Below are 22,269 nucleotides of genomic sequence, written 5' to 3' on the forward strand. Positions count from 1 at the left end.
ACCAAAAAAGGCTGATATTTGATTTTAAAAAAAGACCAATACCGGTTAAAAGGCTGATACCGGTTAAAAAGGTTTGGTACTGATGAAAAAAAGTCTGCTATTGATAAAAAAAGACAGTTAATGACAAAAAAAGCGGACACCGATTTAAAAAAAGTCTGATACGATTTAAAAAAGGCCGATACTTTTCAAAAAAGGCAGATACCAAAAAAAGCCGAAATTATTTAATAAAAGGCCAATACTAATTAAAAAAGGCTGATACCAATTATAAAAGGTCAATACTGATGAAAAAAAGTCTGCTATGTATAAAACAAAGACAGTTAATGACAAAAAAAAAGCGGACACCGAATTAAAAAAGTCTGATACGATTTAAAAAAAGGCAGATACAATTAAAAAAGGCAGATACCGATAAAAAGGCCGAGATTTTTCAAAAAAAGGCAGATACCAAAAAAAGCTGAAATTATTCAATAAAAGGCCAATACTAATTAAAAAAGGCTGATACCAATTATAAAAGGTCAATACTGATGAAAAAAAGTCTGCTATTGATAAAAAAAGATAGTTAATGACAAAAAAAGCGGACACCGATTTAAAAAAGTCTGATACGATTTAAAAAAGGCCAAGACAATTTAAAAAAGGCCGAAACTATTTAAAAAAGGCAGATACCAAAAAAGGCTGATATTTGATTTTAAAAAAAGACCAATACCGGTTAAAAGGCTGATACCGGTTAAAAAGGTTTGGTACTGATGAAAAAAAGTCTGCTATTGATAAAAAAAGACAGTTAATGACAAAAAAAGCGGACACCGATTTAAAAAAAGTCTGATACGATTTAAAAAAGGCCGATACTTTTCAAAAAAGGCAGATACCAAAAAAAGCTGAAATTATTCAATAAAAGGCCAATACTAATTAAAAAAGGCTGATACCAATTATGAAAGGTCAATACTGATGAAAAAAGTCTGCTATTGATAAAAAGAAGACAGTTAATGACAAAAAAAAGCGGACACCGTTTTAAAAAAGTCTGATACGATTTAAAAAAGGCCAAGACAATTTAAAAAAGGCCGATACGATTTAAAAAAGGCAGATACCAAAAAAGGCTGATATTGGATTTTAAAAAAAGACCAATACCGGTTAAAACGGCTGATACCGGTTAAAAAAGGTTGATACTGATGGAAAAAAGCCTGCTATTGATAAAAAAAGACAGTTAATGACAAAAAAAGCGGACACCGATTTAAAAAAGTCTGATACGATTTAAAAAAAGGCCAAGACAATTTAAAAAAGGACGATACGATTTAAAAAAGGCAGATACCAAAAAAGGCCGATATTGGATTTCACAAAAAAGACCATTATCCGAAAAAAGGCTGATACCAGTTAAAAAAGGTTGATACTGATGAAAAAAAGTCTGCTATTGATAAAAAGACAGTTAATGACAAAAAAAGCGGACACCGTTTTAAAAAAGTCTGATACGATTTAAAAAAAGGCCAAGACAATTTAAAAAAGGACGATACGATTTAAAAAAGGCAGATACCAAAAAAGGCCGATATTGGATTTCACAAAAAAGACCATTATCCGAAAAAAGGCTGATACCAGTTAAAAAAGGGTGATACTGGTGGAAAAAAGTCTGCTATTGATAAAACAAAGACAGCTAATGACAAAAAAAAGCGGACACCGATTTAAAAAAGTCTGACGCGATTTAAAAAAAGGCCGATACAATTAAAAAAGGCAGATACCGACAAAAAGGCCGAAATTTTTCAAAAAAGGCAGATACCAAAAAAAGCTGAAATTATTTAAAAAAAGGCCAAAACTAATTAAAAAAGGCTGATACCAATTATAAAAGGTCGATACTGATGAAAAAAAGTCTGCTATTGATAAAAAAAAGACAGTTAATGACAAAAAAAGCGGACACCGATTTAAAAAAAGTCTGATACGATTTAAAAAAGGCCAAGACAATTTAAAAAAGGCCGATACTTTTCAAAAAAGGCAGACACCAAAAAAAGCCGAAATTATTTTAAAAAAGGCCAATACTAATTAAAAAAAGCTGATACCAATTATAAAAGGTCAATACTGATGAAAAAAAGTCTGCTATTGATAAAAAGAAGACAGTTAATGACAAAAAAAGCGGACACCGTTTTAAAAAAGTCTGATACGATTTAAAAAAGGCCAAGACAATTTAAAAAAGGCCGATACGATTAAAAAAAAGGCAGATACCAAAAGAAGCCAAAATTATTTAAAAAAAGAACGATACTAATTAAAAAAGGCTGATACCAATTATAAAAGGTCAATACTGATGAAAAAAAAGTCTGCTATTGATAAAAAAAGACAGTTAATGACAAAAAAAGCGGACACCGATTTAAAAAAGTCTGATACGATTTAAAAAAGGCGAAGACAATTTAAAAAAGGCAGATATTGGATTTAAAAAAAAGACCAATACCGGTTAAAAAGGCTGATACCGGTTAAAAAAGGTTGCTACTGATGGAAAAAAGGCTAATACTGATTAAAAAAAAAGACTGAGATACTGATTTTAAAAAAGCCAGGTACGATTAAATAAAAAAAGGCCGATAGAGATATACAATATGTCAAAATGCCAAATCTGTGTGATATGGGTAATGTGTGGCTGTGATGTCGTGGAAACAGGACTCTTGACGTGACACGAGTCAAACGGTGAGCAGCATCCGAGAGGCCAAAAGAACAAAGGCTCTGGTAAAACAAATTGGTAGGGACCCGTCGTCATGGTAACACCCCCGGTGCATCACTGTTTCTGTCTCCGGGTGTCAGCGAGGCTAAGCTGGGGGCGGAGAAACCCATTTAAGGCGGTAATTACGGCCGGCGCACAACAGCAAGTGACCGCGGAATGGCACGCGTGTGCTGCCGACCCAAAACGGCGTCACGAGGTCGTCTCTCGCGTCGTGACCATCAGACTCCACGTACCTGCCGTCACGGCGTGGGCACCCGTCAGCTCCCCGTTGAAGCCGTTCTCCCTGCCAGAGAAGGGCACCGAGGGCGGGTGGCTGCCGGCGCTCTGGCAACTTCTGTACGAGGACGAGGAGAAACCGTTGGCGCCGTGGGTACCGCTGGGCTCCGGGCCCCCCGCCGGGTCCCACTGGGAGGCACCGTCTTCCGGCTGTCGGTCGTCCGCCATGCTGGTGCAGAAGCTGGCGGGGGACGGGGGGGGCGTAGGCTCCTTCTGTGAGGAAGGAGAAGTCAACGTGATGATTGTCTTATTCAAACGGGGATAGCAGGTCCATTCTATGTGTCATACTTGATCATTTCGCCATATCGGCATATTTTTGCTGAAAGGATTTAGTAGAGAACATCGACGATAAAGTTTGCAACTTTTGGTCGCTAATAAAAAAGCCTTGCCTGTACCGGAAGTAGCAGACGATGTGCGCGTGACGTCACCGGTTGTGGAGCTCCTCACATTCTCACATTGTATACAATCATGGCCACCAGCAGCGAGAGCGATTCGGACCGAGAAAGCGACGATTTCCCCATTAACCTTCGTCTTGTGTTTTAGTTTTTAAATGCATAAAAACACCACATACATTTATTTTTTTGCATCAAAGCTTTTTGACTTTGTCAGGAACCTCTTTGTCAACAAAATAAATAAATAAATAAATGGGTTGTACTTGTATAGCGCTTTTCTACCTTCAAGGTACTCAAAGCGCTTTGACACTACTTCCACATTCACCCATTCACACACACATTCACACACTGAGGGAAGGAGCTGCCATGCAAGGCGCCAACCAGCACCCATCAGGAGCAAGGGTGAAGTGTCTTGCTCAGGACACAACGGACGTGACGAGGTTGGTACTAGGTGGGATTTGAACCAGTGACCCTCGGGTTGCGCACGGCCACTCTCCCACTGCGCCACGCCGCCCCTAAATAAAACATTTTAATTTTTTTCACTAAATTATAAAATGCTCTGGTAGAAATTATGCCATTGGTGTTGTTAGGGTCGGTTTTGACCCAGTTATAAAAATAAGATGATAAAGCAACGATAAGAGCCAAAACTGAACACACTCTCCCAATCATGTGAGCTTTAGTGGATTCTCATTTTACCTTGTTATCCTGTACAAAAACAAACAAAAGACGGACACTAAAAGTGTCACTTTTTGCCACTCTGATTTTGTTTTTTTATTAGTTTTGGAACTACTAATCTATTTCTCTTGGTTTCATTTGCTTGATTGGTTGTTGTTTGTTTGATGTTGGATTTCTGTTGCTGAAAAAAATACTTTTTAGCCTTTTTCTTGAAGTAAATATATATGGGTCGAAATTGACCCGTAACACCATAGATGTTACTATAGTTAAAATTCTTAAAATTAAAAAATAAATAAAACACATTTATTTATGAGATGTGTTCTAATACCCCTCAGTAATAGTTAGGTAACACAACAACCTTTTTTTATTTATATGATTCTCTTGAGGTTCGTTTTACCATTTTTAAAAATTGAAATCGAGGGGTATACTGGCAAAAAAGGCCCAATGGCCCAAACCAAAAATATTAAAACCAATATTTTCAAGGATAAGGAAGCCTAACGAGATAACCAAGAGATGAGAAACAAATTGGATGATAGATAATTGTTTTTAGTGTATTTTACAGCTGATTTAAGACATGGGTCAAAACCGACCCGTTAACATAAGAGATGGCAACAGAAAGCTAACACAAGAGGAAGGTTAATTTGAGCGAGGATGACAAATTCGTGGATGAGGAAAGTGAGAGTGAAGAACTAGAAAAAAATAAAAAATAAAAATAGACGAGGGCAGTGGAAGCGATTCAGATGTTATTAGACACATTTACTAGGATAATTCTGGAAAATCCCTTATCTGCTTATTGTGTTACTAGTGTTTTAGTGAGATTATATGGTCGTAACTGTACAACCGTAAGTAGGCAGGTGGTGGCAATGCCCGTCTCTGCCCTTGGCAAGGGAACCTCTTTGAAACACGATCTTTCGAAATTATCGCTGCATAATTTCGACGTCCCACTGGTTGTGAGTTTTCCTTGCCCTTGTGTGTTGTTGTTTGTGCAGCCCTTTGAGACACTAGTGATTTAGGGCAGTGGTCCCCAACCTTTTTGTATCCGCGGACCGGTCAACGCTTAATAATGTGTCCCGCGGCCTGGGGGGGGGGTCCTTTTTTTTTTCTTTGTCATGAAAATGGGACGTTGTTTTTATGGTTGGTGCACTATTTTTAAGAGTATATTGTGTTTTTATGTTGATTTAATTAAAAAAAGATTAAAAAAAAAAAAAATATATATATATATATATATATTATTTTTTTTAATAAAAATGAATAAAATATTATTCCGCGGCTAGGTACCAATCGGGCCACGGCTCGGTACCGGGCTGGGGATCACTGATTTAGCTCTATATAAGTAAACATTGATTGATTGATTGATTGATTGATAATACACTGTACTTTGTGTGTGTGGTCCAATCCAACCGTGTTCGCTTGACCGCTCTGTTCCATAGTAAAGCTTGACTGTCATCGTTCGGGAATGTAAACAATGAAACATGAGCTGTGTTTGTGTTGCTAAAGGCGGCCGCAATACACCGATTCCCCTCTACAGCTTTCTTCTTTGACGTCTCCATTATTCATTGAAAAAATTGCAAAAGATTCAGCAACACAGATGTCCAGAATACTGTGGAATTATGCGATGAAAACAGACGACTTATACCTTACAGCCACAGAACCGAGTGACCTCCGTCATTAGAAGTAGGACCGGGTGACCGTTTTTTCACTTTATGACTTTTAACAGATACAAGGGTGACGGTGAAATATACTGCAAGGTCTTTTCCAGTGAAAGAGTCGGTGTGTTCTCAGTCGGGTTGTCATCCCCAGATCCGTTTGGAGCTGACTCATCACAACCTTCATTGAATACCGATTCTCCTGTAGGCCAGAAGAGCTTACGTACCCTAATTAAAAATTCGACACACTCATGCTCTGACGCACAGACAGAATTCGGAATTCGCTTTATCCTCCGACGGTGACAGTGATGTCATCTTCTTCTGCATGTCATTATCCATTTGGGACTTTCTCAAACGGATCGTGGAATAATGTGCCGTGTCGTCTGGACTATACAGTGGTACTCAGTTGTAATTCACCTTTCCACCACTTGTGGCAGTAATGACAAACAAACAGGAGAAGTCACGCGGCTAACGCCATGAGAAGATTCTTAAGCGCAAAAATTAGGACTAAAGTGGTGAATTTTATTCTTTAATTTTATTGACATTTTATTAAAGAAACATACCGTATTTCTTTGAATAGCCGCCGGGCATGTAATATGCACCTGCCTTAAATTACTACCGGGTAAAACTCTCTCCCCAAATTTATTAGCGCATGCTTACTTTTACCGCCGAGAGTTACGCTTCCCCTGCCGTCATTTTCAAAATGGCGGAGGAGGTTTTTTTTGCCTTTACTGTGCGTTCCGCAGCCATACAGATCACACTAATGGTTGTGATATAAAACAATTTTAACACTCTTACTAATATGCGCCACACTCTGTGAACCCACACTTAACAAGAATAACAAACACATTTCAGGAGAACATTGGCTCTGTAACACATTACACATTATAAACGCAACATAAGAATTACCCAGAATTCCAATGCCCCCCCCCCCCGGTCCGTGCGTCGGTTGAGGTGGGCGGGGTTGGGGGCGCGTATATAATATAGCCAAGAGTCATGGATGCATTGGAATTCTGGGTAATTCTTATGTTGCGTTTATAATGTGTTACAGAGCTAATGTTCTCCAGAAATGTGTTTGTTATTCTTGTTTGGTGTGGGTTCACAGAGTATGGGGCATATTAGTAAGAGCTTTAAAGTTGTTTATATCACAACCATCAGTGTAAAAGGTATGGCTGTTGACCAAGTATGCATTGCAATCTCGTATAAGAAGCATCGAAATGCATGCATCCTACCGGCACGCAGATAGCATGGTGCAAAAGTGGGCGCGATGATATGTTGTAGAGCAGTGGTCCCCAACCACCGGGCCGCCGCCGCAGAATAATTTTTGATTAATATTTATTTTTTTATCACACTGAAATGTTTTACTGCATGCCATCGGTAAGCACAGGGGTTAGAAGAGGTTTTAAAATTAATAGCGCCTGCTTACTTTTACCGCATGCCTTGAATAAGCGCAGGAGTGAGAAGAGGTTTTAAATTAATTAGCGCCCCCGGCGGCTATTCAAGGAAATACGGTAATTGTAGAAGTTGCCCTCTAGTGGGTTCCTCGGACCACCACACACCGCCCCGAGAGCCCGGATTTCTGGGTACAACACTGCTTTATGTGCATACAGATTACTCCGCTTTTGCTTTCCAGCAAAAAGTCTCTCTTTTTCCGAGTCCGTGTCGCTCTCTCTCTGGCTCCCACTCCAACTCCAACTCCAACTCCAATTCTAACCCCTTGTCTCGTCCCGGCTGCTGCTAAGGTGATTATATAACAAGGCCCACCTGGGCCATTCACTCACCTGTCACTGTCTTCGAGGCCGGTCCCTGCACACCCCGTTCCCCCTCCTCCACAATACTATTATTTATCATGTATTTAGTTTGAATTTCAATATCTTAACCCCGCATAATTGTATGCACCATATTTTCGGGACTATAGAGCGCACTGGACGATAATCCTCACCCACAAAATTTGGGGAAAATAAAATATTTTTCCATATATTAGCCGCACTGGACTGACTATAAGCCGCAGATATAGACGCTGAGTTATTCACACAGAAATATTATGTCAATGTTTATTTCCATACCTTAATTGTTGTCTGTAACACGGCAGTAAAACGGCTGTTCAAACAAAACAGAAGTCGTCGTCGTCATGGTCCCACTAGCTGCACAAGCTAGCTCTCCAATCAGCTAAACGGACTCAATAACTCCACGGCTACGTTTTGGTGAATTTACTGAGGAATTTGTGAAACTAAAACGATACAAAAATAATCCCATTAAAAGTTAATAATACTAACACAGACACTCGTAAACCTGTTAGCATATATCAGCTAATGACTACATTACAATAGCACATGCATGAAAACACTCCTGTTCACATCACACATAGGACACTTTAGTAAGTAAGAATTGTTTTAGTTATATTGTAAAACTTTCAAACGTTACTTGGAGTGATGAACGAAGAATCCTTTCAAGCAGAAACGCCGTGGACAGTTTTACATCCCGTTCAAGTCATTAGAACGGGAAAAATGTGCAGTGAGCGAACTCGTCCAAAAGATGTAACCATAGCACAAACAATAACACACATTTCCAGTGTCTCGGCTCGTCTTCAATGGAAACTATTGAACAGAAAACATCATGGCCAGAGAAGAAAAATCCATAAATTAGCCGCACTGTTTTATAAGCCGCAGAGTTCAAAGCGTAGGCAAAAAAAGAGAAATTTACTGTAAAAATCATATTGCACTGTATGGCTGGTGTGGTTCTCGTGTACTTTTCCAGAAGCAGTCGGCTGCAGCGACACAACGTAGCGCGGTGAGACTGTCAACTGCTGACTGACTCTTGAAGAGCTATAACCAAAGCTCAAAGTTGCAGCCCTCTTCAAGATTAAGATATTGACTTTTCCCCCGCTCTGGCGGACATCGCATCAGTCCGTATCGCACTCTGCCACAGTATATAAAAGGGCTGGCAGCTCCACAAGCCTACTGTATATTAGTTACTGTATGCTCTGGCTCGCCGTCTGATTGGGAGACCATATCGCTGCAATATTAAACACAATGACCTGACTTCATCCATAAAGGAAACATCATTTTATTGATAACTTCCTCAGAAGAGGAGACTAGAGGATTCATGTTCTGTTTGAATGACATCCATCCAATCCATCTTCTTCCGCTTAGTAGAAGCATTTAAGTCTCACCTTAAAACTCATTTGTATACTCTAGCCTTTAAATAGACTCCCTTTTTAGACCAGTTAATCTGCCGTTTCTTTTCTTTTTCTTCTATGTCCCACTCTCCTTTGTGGAGGGAGTCCGGTCCGATCCGGTGGCCATGTACTGCTCGCCTGTGTATCGGCTGGGGACATCTCTGCACTGCTGATCCCCCTCCGCTTGGGATGGTTTCCTGCTGGCTCCGCTGTGAACGGGACTCTCGCTGCTGTGTTGGATCCGCTTTGGACTGGACTCTCGCGACTGTGTTGGATCCATTATGGATTGAACTTTCACAGTGTCATGTTAGACCCGCTCGACATCCATTGCTTTCCTCCTCTCCAAGGTTCCCATAGTCATCATTGTCACCGACGTCCCACTGGGTGTGAGTTTTCCTTGCCCTTATGTGGGCCTACCGAGGATGTCGTAGTGGTTTGTGCAGCCCTTTGAGACACTAGTGATTTAGGGCTATATAAGTAAACATTGATTGATTGATTGATTATCCGAGGTCAGGCGTGGGGGCAGCAGCCTAAGCAGGGAAGCCCAGATTTACCTCTTCCGAGGCATTCCCAGGCCAGCCAGCAGACAGAGTCTTCCCAACGTGTCCTGGGTCTTCCTCGTGGCCTCCTACCGGTTGGATGTGCCCTAAACATCTCACCGCCACACGGCGGAGGAAACTCATTTCGGACGCTTGTACTCATGATCTTGTCCTTTCGGTCATGACCCAATGCTCATGACCATAGGTGAGGATGGGAACGTAGATTGACCGGTAAATTCAATCAATCAATCAATCAATGTTTATTTATATTGCCATAAATCACTAGAGTCTCAAAGGGCTGCACAAACCACAACACAAACCACAACGACATCCTCGGTAGGCCCACATAAGGGCAAGGAAAACTCACACCCAGTGGGACGTCGGTGACAGTGACAATGATGACTATGAGAAACCTTGGAGAGGACCGCATATGTGGGCAACCCCCCCACCCCCTAGGGGACCAAAAGCGGGTGAAACATGACACTGTGAAAGTTCAATCCAAAGTAGATCCAACACAACCGTGAGAGTCCAGTCCAAAGTGGATCCAACACAGATTGGTCCAAATTGAGAGCTTTGCCTTCCGGCTCAGCTCCTTCTTCACCACAACAGATCGATACAGCATTCGCATTACTGAAGACCGCCTGTCGACCTCACGATCCACTCTTCCCTCACTCGTGAACGACTCCTAGGTACTTGAACTCCTCCACTTGGGACAGGGTCTCCTCCCCAACCCGGAGATGGCACTCCACCCTTTTCTGGGCGAGAACCATGGACTCGGACTTGGAGGTTCTGATTCTCATCCAGGTCGCTTCACACTCGGCTGCGAACCGATCCAGTGAGAGCTGAAGATCCTGGCCGGATGAAGCCTTCAGGACCACATCATCTGCAAAAAGCAGAGACCTAATCCTGCAGCCACCCAACCAGATACCCTCAACGCCTTGACTGCGCCTAGAAATTCTGTCCATAAAAGTTCTGAACAGAATCGGTGACAAAGGACAGCCTTGGCGGAGTCCAATTCTCACTGGAAACGGGTCCGACTTACTGCCGGCAATGCGGACCAAGCTCTGACACTGATCATACAGGGAGCGGACCCCCACAATCAGACAGTCCGATACCCCATACTCTCTTGAACTGTAAAAGTTCAATCCATAGTGGATCCAACACAACCGTGAGAGTCCAGTCCAAAGTGGATCAAACACAGATTGATCCAAATTGAGAGCCTTGCCTTCCGGCTCAGCTCCTTCTTCACCACAACAGATCGATACAGCGTCCACATTACTGAAGACCCCGCACCGATCCGCCTGTCGACCTCACGATCCACTCTTCTCTCACTCGTGAACAAGACTCCGAGGTACTTGAACTCCTCCACTTGGGGCAGGGTCTCCTCCCTAACCCGGAGATGGCACTCCCCCCATTTCTGGGCGAGAACCATGGACTCGGACTTGGAGGTGCTTATTCTCATCCCAGTCGCTTCACACTCGGCTGCGAACCGACCCAGTGAGAGCTGAAGATCCTGGCCGGATGAAGCCATCAGGACCACATCATCTGCAAAAAGCAGAGACCTAATCCTGCAGTCACCAAACCGGAACCCCTCAAACGCCTTGACTGTGCCTAGAAATTCTGTCCATAAAAGTTCTGAACAGAATCGGTGACAAAGGGCAGCCTTGGCGGAGTCCAACTCTCACTGGAAATGGTTCCGACTTACTGCCGGCAATGTGGACCAATTTCTGACACTGATCATACAGGGAGCGGACCGCCACAATCAGACAGTCCGATACCCCATACTCTCTTGAACTGTAAAAGTTCAATCCATAGTGGATCCAACACAACCGTGAGAGTCCAGTCCAAAGTGGATCCAACACAGATTGATCCAAATTGAGAGCTTTGCCTTCCGGCTCAGCTCCTTCTTCACCACAACAGATCGATACAGCGTCCGCATTACTGAAGACCCCGCACCGATCCGCCTGTCGACCTCACGATCCACTCCTCTCTCACTCGTGAACAAGACTCCGAGGTACTTGAACTCCTCCACTTGGGGCAGGGTCTCCTCCCTAACCTGGAGATGGCACTCCACCCTTTTCTGGGCGAGAACCATGGAGTCGGACTTGGAGGTTCTGTTTCTCATCCCGGTCGTTTCACACTTGGCTGCGAACCGATCCAGTAAGAGCTGAAGATCCTGGCCGGATGAAGCCATCAGGACCACATCATCTGCAAAAAGCAGAGATCTAATCCTGCAGCCACCAAACCAGATCCCCTCAATGCCTTGACCGCGCCTACAAATTCTGTCCATAAAAGTTATGAACAGAATCGGTGACAAAGGGCAGCCTTAGCGGAGTCCAACTCTCACTGGAAACGGGTCCGACTTACTGCCGGCAATGCGGACCAAGCTCTGACACTGATCGTACAGGGAGTGGACCCCCACAATCAGACAGTCCGATACCCCATACTCTCTTGAACTGTAAAAGTTCAATCCATAGTGGATCCAACACAACCGTGAGAGTCCAGTCCAAAGTGGATCCAACACAGATTGATCCAAATTGAGAGCTTTGCCTTCCGGCTCAGCTCCTTCTTCACCATACCAGATCGATACAGCGTCCGCATTACTGAAGAACCCGCACCGATCCGCCTGTTGACCTCACAATCCACTCTTCCCTACCTCGGAGTGAACAAGACTCCGAGGTACTTGAACTCCTCCCCTTGGGGCAGGGTCTCATCCCTAACCCGGAGATGGCACTCCACCCTTTTCTGGGCGAGAACCATGGACACGGACTTGAAGGTTCTGATTCTCATCCCGGTCGCTTCACACTCGGCTGCGAACCGATCCAGTGAGAGCTGAAGATCCTGGCCGGATGAAGCCATCAGGAGCACATCCTCTGCAATAAGCAGAGATCTAATCCTGCAGCCACCAAAACAGATTCCCTCAACGCCTTGACTGCGCCTACAAATTCTGTCCATAAAAGTTCTGAACAGAATCGGTGACAAAGGGCAACCTTGGCAGAGTCCAACTCTCACTGGAAACGGGTCCGACTTACTGCCGACCAAGTTCTGACACTGATCGGACCGCCACAATAAGACAGTCCGTTACCCCATAATCTCTGAGCACTCCCCACAGGACTTCCCGGGGTACACAGTCCAATGCCTTCTCCAAGTCCACAAAGCACATGTAGACTGGTTGGGCAGACACCCGTGCACCCTCAAGAACCCTGCCGAGAGTATAGAACTGGTCCACAGTTCCACGACCAGGACGAAAACCACACTGTTCCTCCCGAATCCGATGCTTTCATTTTGTCAACATTATTAATCTACTTGTTCATTTCCTTTTAATATCTGCTCATAACATGTATCTAAACTCCTGTTCAAATGCAATAATCACTAAGTTTTCTCCAGTTTGATACTTTACCTTAGTTTTGGACGATACTACAAATTTTGGTATGGATCCGATACCAAGTAGTGACAGTTACAGGTCTACTGTGTCCAGGGACATATTTCATGACTTTAAAAACAATAACAAAAATGACAAAACATTTTGTAAAAGTAAAAAAATATAAATTTAAGAATTGTAGTATGGACTATATACAACTCTTGTACTTGGTATCGTTACAGTGGATATTTGTATTGACCACCCCATTTGTTTATATTGTGACGCCGGTGAGTTAATTTATCCTCCTACGGTGTGTGGTAAAGCATGTTTAGCTATTCCTCGTCCTCCAGTGATAATGTTACTTGTAATAAACCTACTTTATTTGTCGCCATGGAGGCCAGGATTAGTCATTCAGAAATAGCTCAAGCTAGTTAGATATAAAGATGTTTATATCTACAACTTTATCGTTAGTTTTGAAGCCAAAATACGTCCACTGTTTCCGCTTGTAAGTGCTCCACATCTGCGGTCCTCTCCAAGGTTTCTCATGGTTATCCACATTGACGTCCCACTGGGTTGTGAGTTTTTCCTTGCCCTTATGTGGGAGGATGAAGTTGTGGCTTGTGCAGCCCTTTGAGACACTTGTGATTTAGGGCTATATAAATAAACATTGATTGCTTGATTGATTGACGCTACAATATACACTCCCCCCCCCCCCCCCAACCCCGCCCACCTCAACCTCTTCATGCTCTCTCAGGGAGAGCATGTCCCAAATTCCAAGCTGCTGTTTTTGAGGCGTGTTAAAAAAATAAAATAATGCACTTTGTGACTTCAATAATAAATATGGCAGTGCCATGTTGGCATTTTTTTTCCATAACTTGAGATGACTTTTTTTTGGAAAACATTGTGAAATTGGTTAAAAGCATCCAGCGGGGATTCACAACAAAATTAGGCATAATAACGTGTTCATTCCACGACTGTATATGTCGGCTGATATCGGAATCAGTAATTAAGAGTTGGACAATATCGGCAAAAAAGCAGTTATTGGACACCGCCGCTCCCAGTCTGTGGAACAGAGCGCTCTCCCTGACCACCTGAGGGTGCCACAGACTGTGAATGATTTTAAAAAAGGCTTAAAAACCCTTCTTTAAAACAAAAAAAAGCCTCTTTTTTTAATATATGCATACTAGTTCTAGCTATTAGGCTGTTGTAGTTTTTATTTACATTATCTTTTTATTTTTATTTTATTTTTTTAATACACTGTAGCACTTTGAGGTTGTTTACTCAATGTAAAGTGCTTTTTACAAATAAAATATATTATTATTATTATTATAATTATTATTATTTCTAGTTTCGACATATTTTTCCGGTAAAAGTCAGTTCTTATCAAGACTAAAAACATCGGGTATCGGCAAAAAAAAGCCATTATCGAACATCTCTAGGTACAACCCTACCTTGTATGCACGTTCGACATCAAATAGACTTAATGAGGAGACTGCATGCAGAGCAGCAGTCGGGAGAGCTTTTAAGAGCGTGTCCACTGAGGAGTGAGAGTGTATGAGTAAGTAAAGCCAAGGTCTGCCGCACTTGGCAGAGGGTCTGTGGCACTTGGCCACATGGCTCCTTCCTTTCAAGTCTCTCTGGAGAGGTGTTTACCTTTGAGTGAGCCGTGACAAGACCGAGTAGACTCTGCAAAAAAAAACAAAATGCTAGCAAGAGTCAGCTAATAACGGAGCTAATTGGAGTTGCTCCGTTCTGCCTATAACGCGCTCTAAAGACCATCCAAAAACCTCCATTTTGTTTTTATATACACGCTGTAAGTATATATGTAGTATCTAGTAACATTCAGAACAACATGTAATATTTACATATTTTGATCATATTAATGTGTTGTTTTTCAACATGGCTCTATTAAAAAATGTTGAAAACAGGCTAAAGTTACATTTAATTGTTAAAAATTAAAAAGTGTTAAACAAATATATGTATATTTTTAATAAAAAAAACTATTCCCACTATATTTAAAGATTTAAAATACCAAATATCTGTGTTGCCCCTGCGATGAGGTGGCGACTTGTCCAGGGTGTACGCCGCCTTCCGTCCGAATGCAGCTAGGACAGGCTCCCGCACCCCCCCCTACCTCAAATAGCACAAGCGGTAGAAAATGGATGGATGGGTAATTTCAAAGGCGCATCACAACCTTCTCTTTCTATTCAACAACAACAAGACTACTATTAATGGCAGACTTGAGGAGAGACAACAAATCCTACTTTGAGGCAAATGATGATCCAGATCTATTTTTGAGCCTGAATATAAGGAGGATGCTTTACAAGTTTTAGAAGCTGTGTGCTAAACAGATGCAGATTTAGTCCAACCCTAAGCATCATGTAGCAGTGTTGCTAAGTGCTGAACAAGATATGCAAACATAATAAAACGATAATTTGCTGTACAACTTAATTTATACATCAGTGGCCTAGTGGTTAGAGTGTCCGCGCTGAGATGGGTAGGTTGTAAGTTCAAACCCCGGCCGAGTCATACCAAAGACTATAAAAAAAATGGGACCCATTACCTCCCTGCTTGGCACTCAGCATCAAGGGTTGGAATTGGGGGTTGAATCACCAAAAATGATTCCCGGGCGCAGCCACTGCTGCTGCTCACTGCTCCCCTCACCTCCCAGGGTGTGATCAAGGGTGATGGGTCAAATGCAGAGAATAATTTCGCCACACCTTTAACATTAGGATGTGACATTTACCATATTTTCCGGAATAAAGAGCCCAGCGATCCAAAGTTGACATGCTTTTCTGACATGGACTTGTTTCTTCAGCATTGTCCACTCGTTTAAGTCAGGACTTTGGGAAGGCCATTCTAAAACCTTCATTCTAGCCTGATTTAGCCATTCCTCGAACCACTTTTGACGTGTGTTTGGGGTCATTGTCTTGTTGGAACACCCAACTGTGCCCAAGACCCAACCTCCGGGCTGATGATTTTAGCTTGTCCTGAACAATTTGGAGGTAGTCTCCTTTTATATTGTCCCATTTACTCTCTGTAAAGCACCAGTTCCATTGGCAGCAAAACAGGCCCAGAGCATAATACTACGATCACCTTGCTTGACGGTAGGTATAGTGTTCCTGGGATTAAAGGCCTCAACTTTCTCCTCCAAACATATTGCTGAGTATTGTGGCCAAACAGCTCCATTTTTATTTTATCTGACATCACATGGACAAAGATAAGACCTTCTGGAGGAAAGTTGAAGTGAAGTGAATTCTATTTATATAGCGCTTTTCTCTATTGACTCAAAGCACTTTACACTTTACAATAACTATGTTACATTTAAACCAGTGTGGGTGGCACTGGGAGCAGACGGGTAAGGACACAACAGCAGTGACTAAGATGGTGGAAGCGGGAATCGAACCTTAAACCCTCAAGTTGCTGCCACAGCCACTCTACCACCCCACCTTCTGTGGTCAGATGAAACAAAAATGGAGCTGTTTGGCCACAATACCCAGAAATATGTTTGGAGGAGAACAGGTGAGGCCTTTAATCCCAGGAACACCACACCTACCGTCAAACATGGTGGTGGTAGTATTATGCTCTGGGCCTATTTTGCTGCCTATGGAACTGGTGCTTTAATAGGGACAGTGAAATAGGAAGATTACCTCCAAATCCTTTAGGAGAAGTTAAAATCCTCAGGGGCACAGTTGGGTGTTCCAACAGGACAATGACCCCCAAAACACACGTCAAAAGTGGTAAAGGAATGGCTAAATCAGGCTAGAATGAAGGTTTTAGAATGGGCCTTCTTAAAGTCCTAACTTAAACGTGCGGACAATGCTGAAGAAACAAGTCCATGTCAGAAAACCAACAAAGTTATCCGAACTGCACCAATTTTGTCAAGTGGTCAAAAACTCAACCAAAAGCTTTTGATTGCGACTTTATAAGCCACACCCACTAAATTTTAGGGAATGAAAACAATAGATGAGCCGCACCCCAAAAGGGACAAGCGGTAGACAATGGATGGAAGCTGGACCAGACTATAAGTCGCAGATTTATATGTTGTGAAATGTGTTATTTACACAAAAATATTCTGTAAATGTTTATTTACATACTTTAATTGTTTCCAAAAAGTGTCTGTAACAAGGCAGTAAAACGGATGATCAAACAAAACACAAGCTGCTCCAGCTCGCTCTCCAATCGGTTAAACAGACTCGATAACTCCACGGTGACGTTTTGGTGGATTTACTGACAAATCTGTGAAACTAAAAACTATACAAAAACAATGCCGTTGTAAGTTAATAATACTAACATAGACACTTGTAAATGTGATAGCTGATGCTAATGGTGTTAGCTTCATTACGATAGCACATACAAATATGCGTTAAAACACTCTAAGCAAGTAAGAATGGTTTTAGTTATATTGTAAAATGTACAAACGTTGCTGGTAGTGATGAATGAAGAACCCATATGAGTAGAAACGGTATGGACGGCTAGAAGACTGAAGCACTGAACGGGAGGACACTGCAGCACCTGCAATGAGTGGACTCCTCCTAAAGATGGTGCCATACCCCAAACAAACAAAAAACACTATTTGCTTAATGGGACGCCATATAAATTAGCTGCGCCATCTTATAACCCGCGGGGTGCAAAGTGTAGGGAAAAAGTAATGCAAAGTGTAGGGAAAAAGTAACGGCTTACAGTCCTTAACCAACGTAGTTGACATGTTTGGCAGGTGGAATAAAAAAATAAAGACCTAGTAAAGTTTTGTGTGTTTTAAAATACATGAAAAGTTGAGATTGCTCAGAAAGCTGATCTAGTAAGTCTGTGTGCAAAAACAAAACAACTGGTGTCCCTTTAACGAGTAAAATATAGCATGTGATCAATCTATGTCTTTCATGTGCGGTATGTGACGATCATCAGAACGCCCAAAGTACTGGAAGGAGGAGATGCAAACATAATCATCTAAAACCCAGAATGTGATTAATCAAGACTGGAACTGTTGTGTGTCTATATTTAGCATGTTGGAAATGCACGTGCAAAGTTAGACACAGACGGCTGTTAGAAAGGTGGCGATCACAGACAATAGACATTGTATCCTCCATCTTACGTGTGTGTGTCAACATATTTGGACCGTGGGAAAGAAAAATAGACGTTTCGCCATTTTCAGCAATATCATTTTCTAATTGTATTGGTGCTGGATGAACTGGGAAACTGCACTTTTTTTTTTTAGAATGCTATTTATTGTGTATCAACATCAAGACAGGAACACAATGTTTTGTTTGTTTTATGCATTCTAAATCATAAATAAGCGTTAGCAAAAGTCAGCTAACGATAGAGTGAATGGAAGTTGCTCTATTAGCTGCAAAACATACAGAATAGTGCTGCTAGGATCCTGATGAGAGTGCAGGAATACGGCCATCTCACACCGACTCTCAAATCCCTTCACTGGCTTCCTGTTCCACTCAGGATTGAATACAAAGTCTCCCTACTAACCCACCAGTGCCTCCATGGAAATGCTCCCCCTACCTCAAAGAACCACTCACCCCCCAATCCTTGACACGACACCACCGCTCCAAACAGGCTAATATCTTCCAACCTCCAAGGACAAAGCTACGAACTATGGGAGACCGGGCTTTCTGCTCCGCTGCTCCCAGTCTGTGGAACGCTCTCCCTGACCACCTGAGGGTACCACAGACTGTGGATGCTTTTAATTAACTTTTTATTGATGTATGCATACTAGTTCTAACTATTAGGCTGTTCTAGTTTTTATTTTTATTATCTTTTTATTATTATTATTATTTATTAATTTTATTTATCTATTTATATTTGTTAATACACTGTAGCATTTTGAGGTTATTTACTCAATGTAAAGGGCTTTTTTACAAATAAAATCTATTATTATTGTTATTATTATAATTCCACCTGTAAAGCGCTCTAAAAAAACATCCAAAAAACCCAATCGAGGTTTTATATACACACTAAGTATATATGTAGTATCTAGTAACATTCATAATAACATGTAAGATTTACATATTTTAATCATTTTAAGCATATGGCGGCATATTCATTTCGTATTTTTTTTAATAACGTTCACTTTTTCCTTCAGCAACAACAAGAATAATGCGGTCCCCTTCCAAGCTTTCTCATTGTCATCCCATTAGGTTGATTATTTTCTTGAACTGATGTAGGCTCGAATGTCGTTGTGGCTTGTGCAGCCCTTTGAGACACTCTTGATTTAGGGCTATATAAGTAAACATTGATAGTTTATTAAAGACTACAAATCATGGCAGACTTAAAGAGCTATCATGTCCATTAAAAAAAAACAGTTTTTTCAAAGGCAGTATAGTACATGTTTTAATTCATTATACAAACCCCAAAACCAGTGAAGTTGTCGTGTTGTGTAAATGGTAAATAAAAACCGAATACAATGATTTGCAAATCATTTTCAACTTATATTCAACTGAATAGACTGCAAAAACATTAAATTTAATGTTCAAAGAGGAAAACTTTGTAATTTTTTGCAAATATTAGCTCATTTGCAAATTGATGCCTGTAACACGTTTCACAAAAGCTGGCACAAGTGGCAAAAAAGACTGAGAAAGTTAAGGAATGCTCATCAAACATTTATTTGGAACATCCCACAGGTGTGCAGGCTAATTGGGAACAGGTGGGTGCCATGATTGGGCATAAAAGCAGCTTCCATGAAATGCTCAGTCGTTCACAAACAAGGACGGGGCGAGGGTCACCACTTTGTCAACAAATGCCTGAGCAAATTGTTTAAGATCAACATTCCTCAACCAGCTATTGCAAGGAATTTAGGGATTTCACCAACTTTGGTCCATAATATCATCAAAAGGTTCAAAGAATCTGGAGAATCTGTGTCATTTATCATTCAACTATTTTGTCAAAACTATGAGGGACAAACTGTAAAAATGGATTATTAATCCACATGTTTCTTTACTGTTAATATCTACTTATTTTCTGTTTTAACATGTTCTGTCGGCATGTCTGTTAAAATTGAATAATCACTTATTCTTCTCTTCTTTGATACTTTAGCGGTATAGCTCAGTTGGTAGAGCGGCCGTGCCAGCAACTTGAGGGTTGTAGGTTCGATCCCCGCTTCCGCCATCCTAGTCACTGCCGTTGTGTCCTTGGGCAAGACACTTTACCCACCTGCTCTCAGTGCCACCCACACTGGTTTAAATGTAAAAATTAGATATTGGGTTTCACTATGTAAAGCGCTTTGAGTCACCAGAGAAAAAGTGCTATATAACTAAAGTTCACTTCACATTTTGGATGATACCACACATTTGGGTATCGATCCGAAACAAAGCAGTTACAGGATCATACAATGGTCATATTCAAAGTCTTCGTGTATATCATGAATTTATAAACATAATACACATTTTTTTTTAAACGGAAAAAGATTTTGTGATCTTGAAAATGTTTCGACGTAATCATAGTTGTATCGACTCGATACGCTCCTGTACTTGGTATCATTAGAGGTGTAGATCCGCCCATGGCATTTGTTTACAATGCGACGCCGGTGAGCTACGGTGTGTAGTGAAGCATGTTTAGCTATCACTCGTCCTCCAGTGATAATGCTACATGTAAGAAACTCACTTTATTTGTCACCCTGGAGGTCAGGATTAGTGATTAGTGTTATAACTTCACCTTTATCTTCACTTTTTACAGCAAAATGCATCCGTTCTCCCTTCACCCTGTGTCTACTTGTAAGTACTCTGTGATTGTGCGCTGCCGAACATGCTCCTCTGCTCGTAAAAACCAGCAATGTCACAAAGTGACGACGCGCCGTCATGCCCATTAAAATAAAAAAACGGTACTTTTTAGAGGCGGTGTAGTACCAAATATAATTCATTGGTATCGCGGTACTATATTTACATCGTAGACCATACATATCACAGATTATAAACACATTTTGTGTATAACAATAAAATGAATAAAAGACAGATGTGGACGTGACAAGAACATTTAACCACATTTGTAGATACAGCCTGTGTTCTGCACATTAAAAACTGGTAAAAAAATGGATGCCAGGTTTTTGTGGTAACCCAAAAATACACTATATTGCCAAAAGTATCCATCCAAATGATGAGAATCAGGTGTCCTAATTATGGTGTATAAGATCAAGCACTTAGACATGGTGTTTCTACAAACATTTGTGAAAGAATGGGCCGCTTTCAGTGATTTCCAGCATGGATCTGTCATACGAAGCCACCTGTGCAACAAATCCAGTCGTGAATATTCAAAAGTCAACTTTATTACAAGAAAAGTGAAATTTGGGAACAACAGCAACTCAGCCACCGAGTGGTCGGCCAGGTAAACTGACAGAGAGCGGTATGGTGCAAAGACTTTCTGCACAGTCAGTTGCCACAGAGCTCCAAACTTCATGTGACCTTCCAATTAGCCCACGTACAGTACGCAGAGAGCTTCATGGAATGGGTTTCCATGGCCGAGCAGCTTCATCTAAGCCATACAACACTAAGTCCATCGGTGTAAGGGACGTCGCCACTGGACTCTAGAGCAGTGGAGACGCGTTTTCTGGAGTCATGAATCCCGCTTTCCCATCTGGCAATCTGATGGACAAGCATTGTGTGAAATTTGGTGGAGGAGGAATTATGTTGTGGGGTTGTTTTTTTCAGGAGTAAGTTCCAGTGAAAATAACTTTGAATGCTCCGAGATAACAAAACATAGTGGACGATTCCATTGTATTCCACTTCAAGTTCATATGTGAGTGAAGGCAGGTGGGCAAATACTTTTGGTCTGGCAAAACCAAAGAAGATACTTTCTGAGTGCGCTTAGTAGAGATGCGCGGAGAGGCAATTATATCATCCGCAACCGCATCACCAAAGTCGTCATCCACCGCCGTCCACCCGAACCAACATTTTATCAGAACCGCAACCTCCCGCCACCCGCCCGTTGAAATACATCAGAGGTCGGCCACCTTTACCACTCAAAGAGCTATTTAAACCCGTTTCACAGAGTAAAGAAGACAATGGGAGCCGCTAACGTTCTCGCGACTATCCAATGAAGTTCATCCCGATGACAAGAATATGGGCGTGCTGTGAAGTCATTGCCTTTGACACCTTCAACAACATGTACAACCCGATTGTTAGTCCAGCATCATGTTGTGTGCAGCTTCCGCAATCACACGTACAAGATTGAAAGGCATACTGGATGATACAGACTACACTGATGGTTGTGATATAAACAATTTTAACACTCTTACTAATATGCGCCACGCTGTGAAGCCACACCAAACAAGAATGAATAACACATTTCGGGAGTAACACAACATAAACGCAACACAACAAATACCCAGAATCTTTTGCATCCGTAACACTGCCTGAATATATTTTACCCCCCCCCCCCCCCCGCCCACCTTACCGACGCACGGGGTGTATAAAATAGCCGGTAATTGTCATGGATGCAAAGGATTCTGGGTATTTGTTGTGTTGCGTTTATGTTGTGTTACTGTGAGGATGTTCTCCCGAAATGTGTTTGTCGTTC

At 41.7% G+C, this 22,269-nt stretch overlaps 1 protein-coding gene across 10 annotated transcripts in view; it reads right to left on the bottom strand.

Annotated features, from left to right (window-relative positions):
* map2 (microtubule-associated protein 2) overlaps window positions 1–22,269 on the bottom strand; it is a 237,947-nt gene that overhangs the window by 91,471 nt on the left and 124,207 nt on the right. For all 10 annotated transcript variants that reach the window (XM_061879868.1, XM_061879870.1, XM_061879869.1 and 7 more), the window contains one exon: window positions 2,920–3,175. In XM_061879868.1, the coding sequence (XP_061735852.1) occupies window positions 2,920–3,130 (211 nt within the window). In that variant the 5' untranslated portion in view covers window positions 3,131–3,175. The remainder of the gene's footprint in view (window positions 1–2,919; window positions 3,176–22,269) is intronic.

The sequence above is a fragment of the Nerophis ophidion genome, linkage group LG19, assembly GCF_033978795.1.
Source record: "Nerophis ophidion isolate RoL-2023_Sa linkage group LG19, RoL_Noph_v1.0, whole genome shotgun sequence".
Classification (NCBI taxonomy): domain Eukaryota; kingdom Metazoa; phylum Chordata; class Actinopteri; order Syngnathiformes; family Syngnathidae; genus Nerophis; species Nerophis ophidion.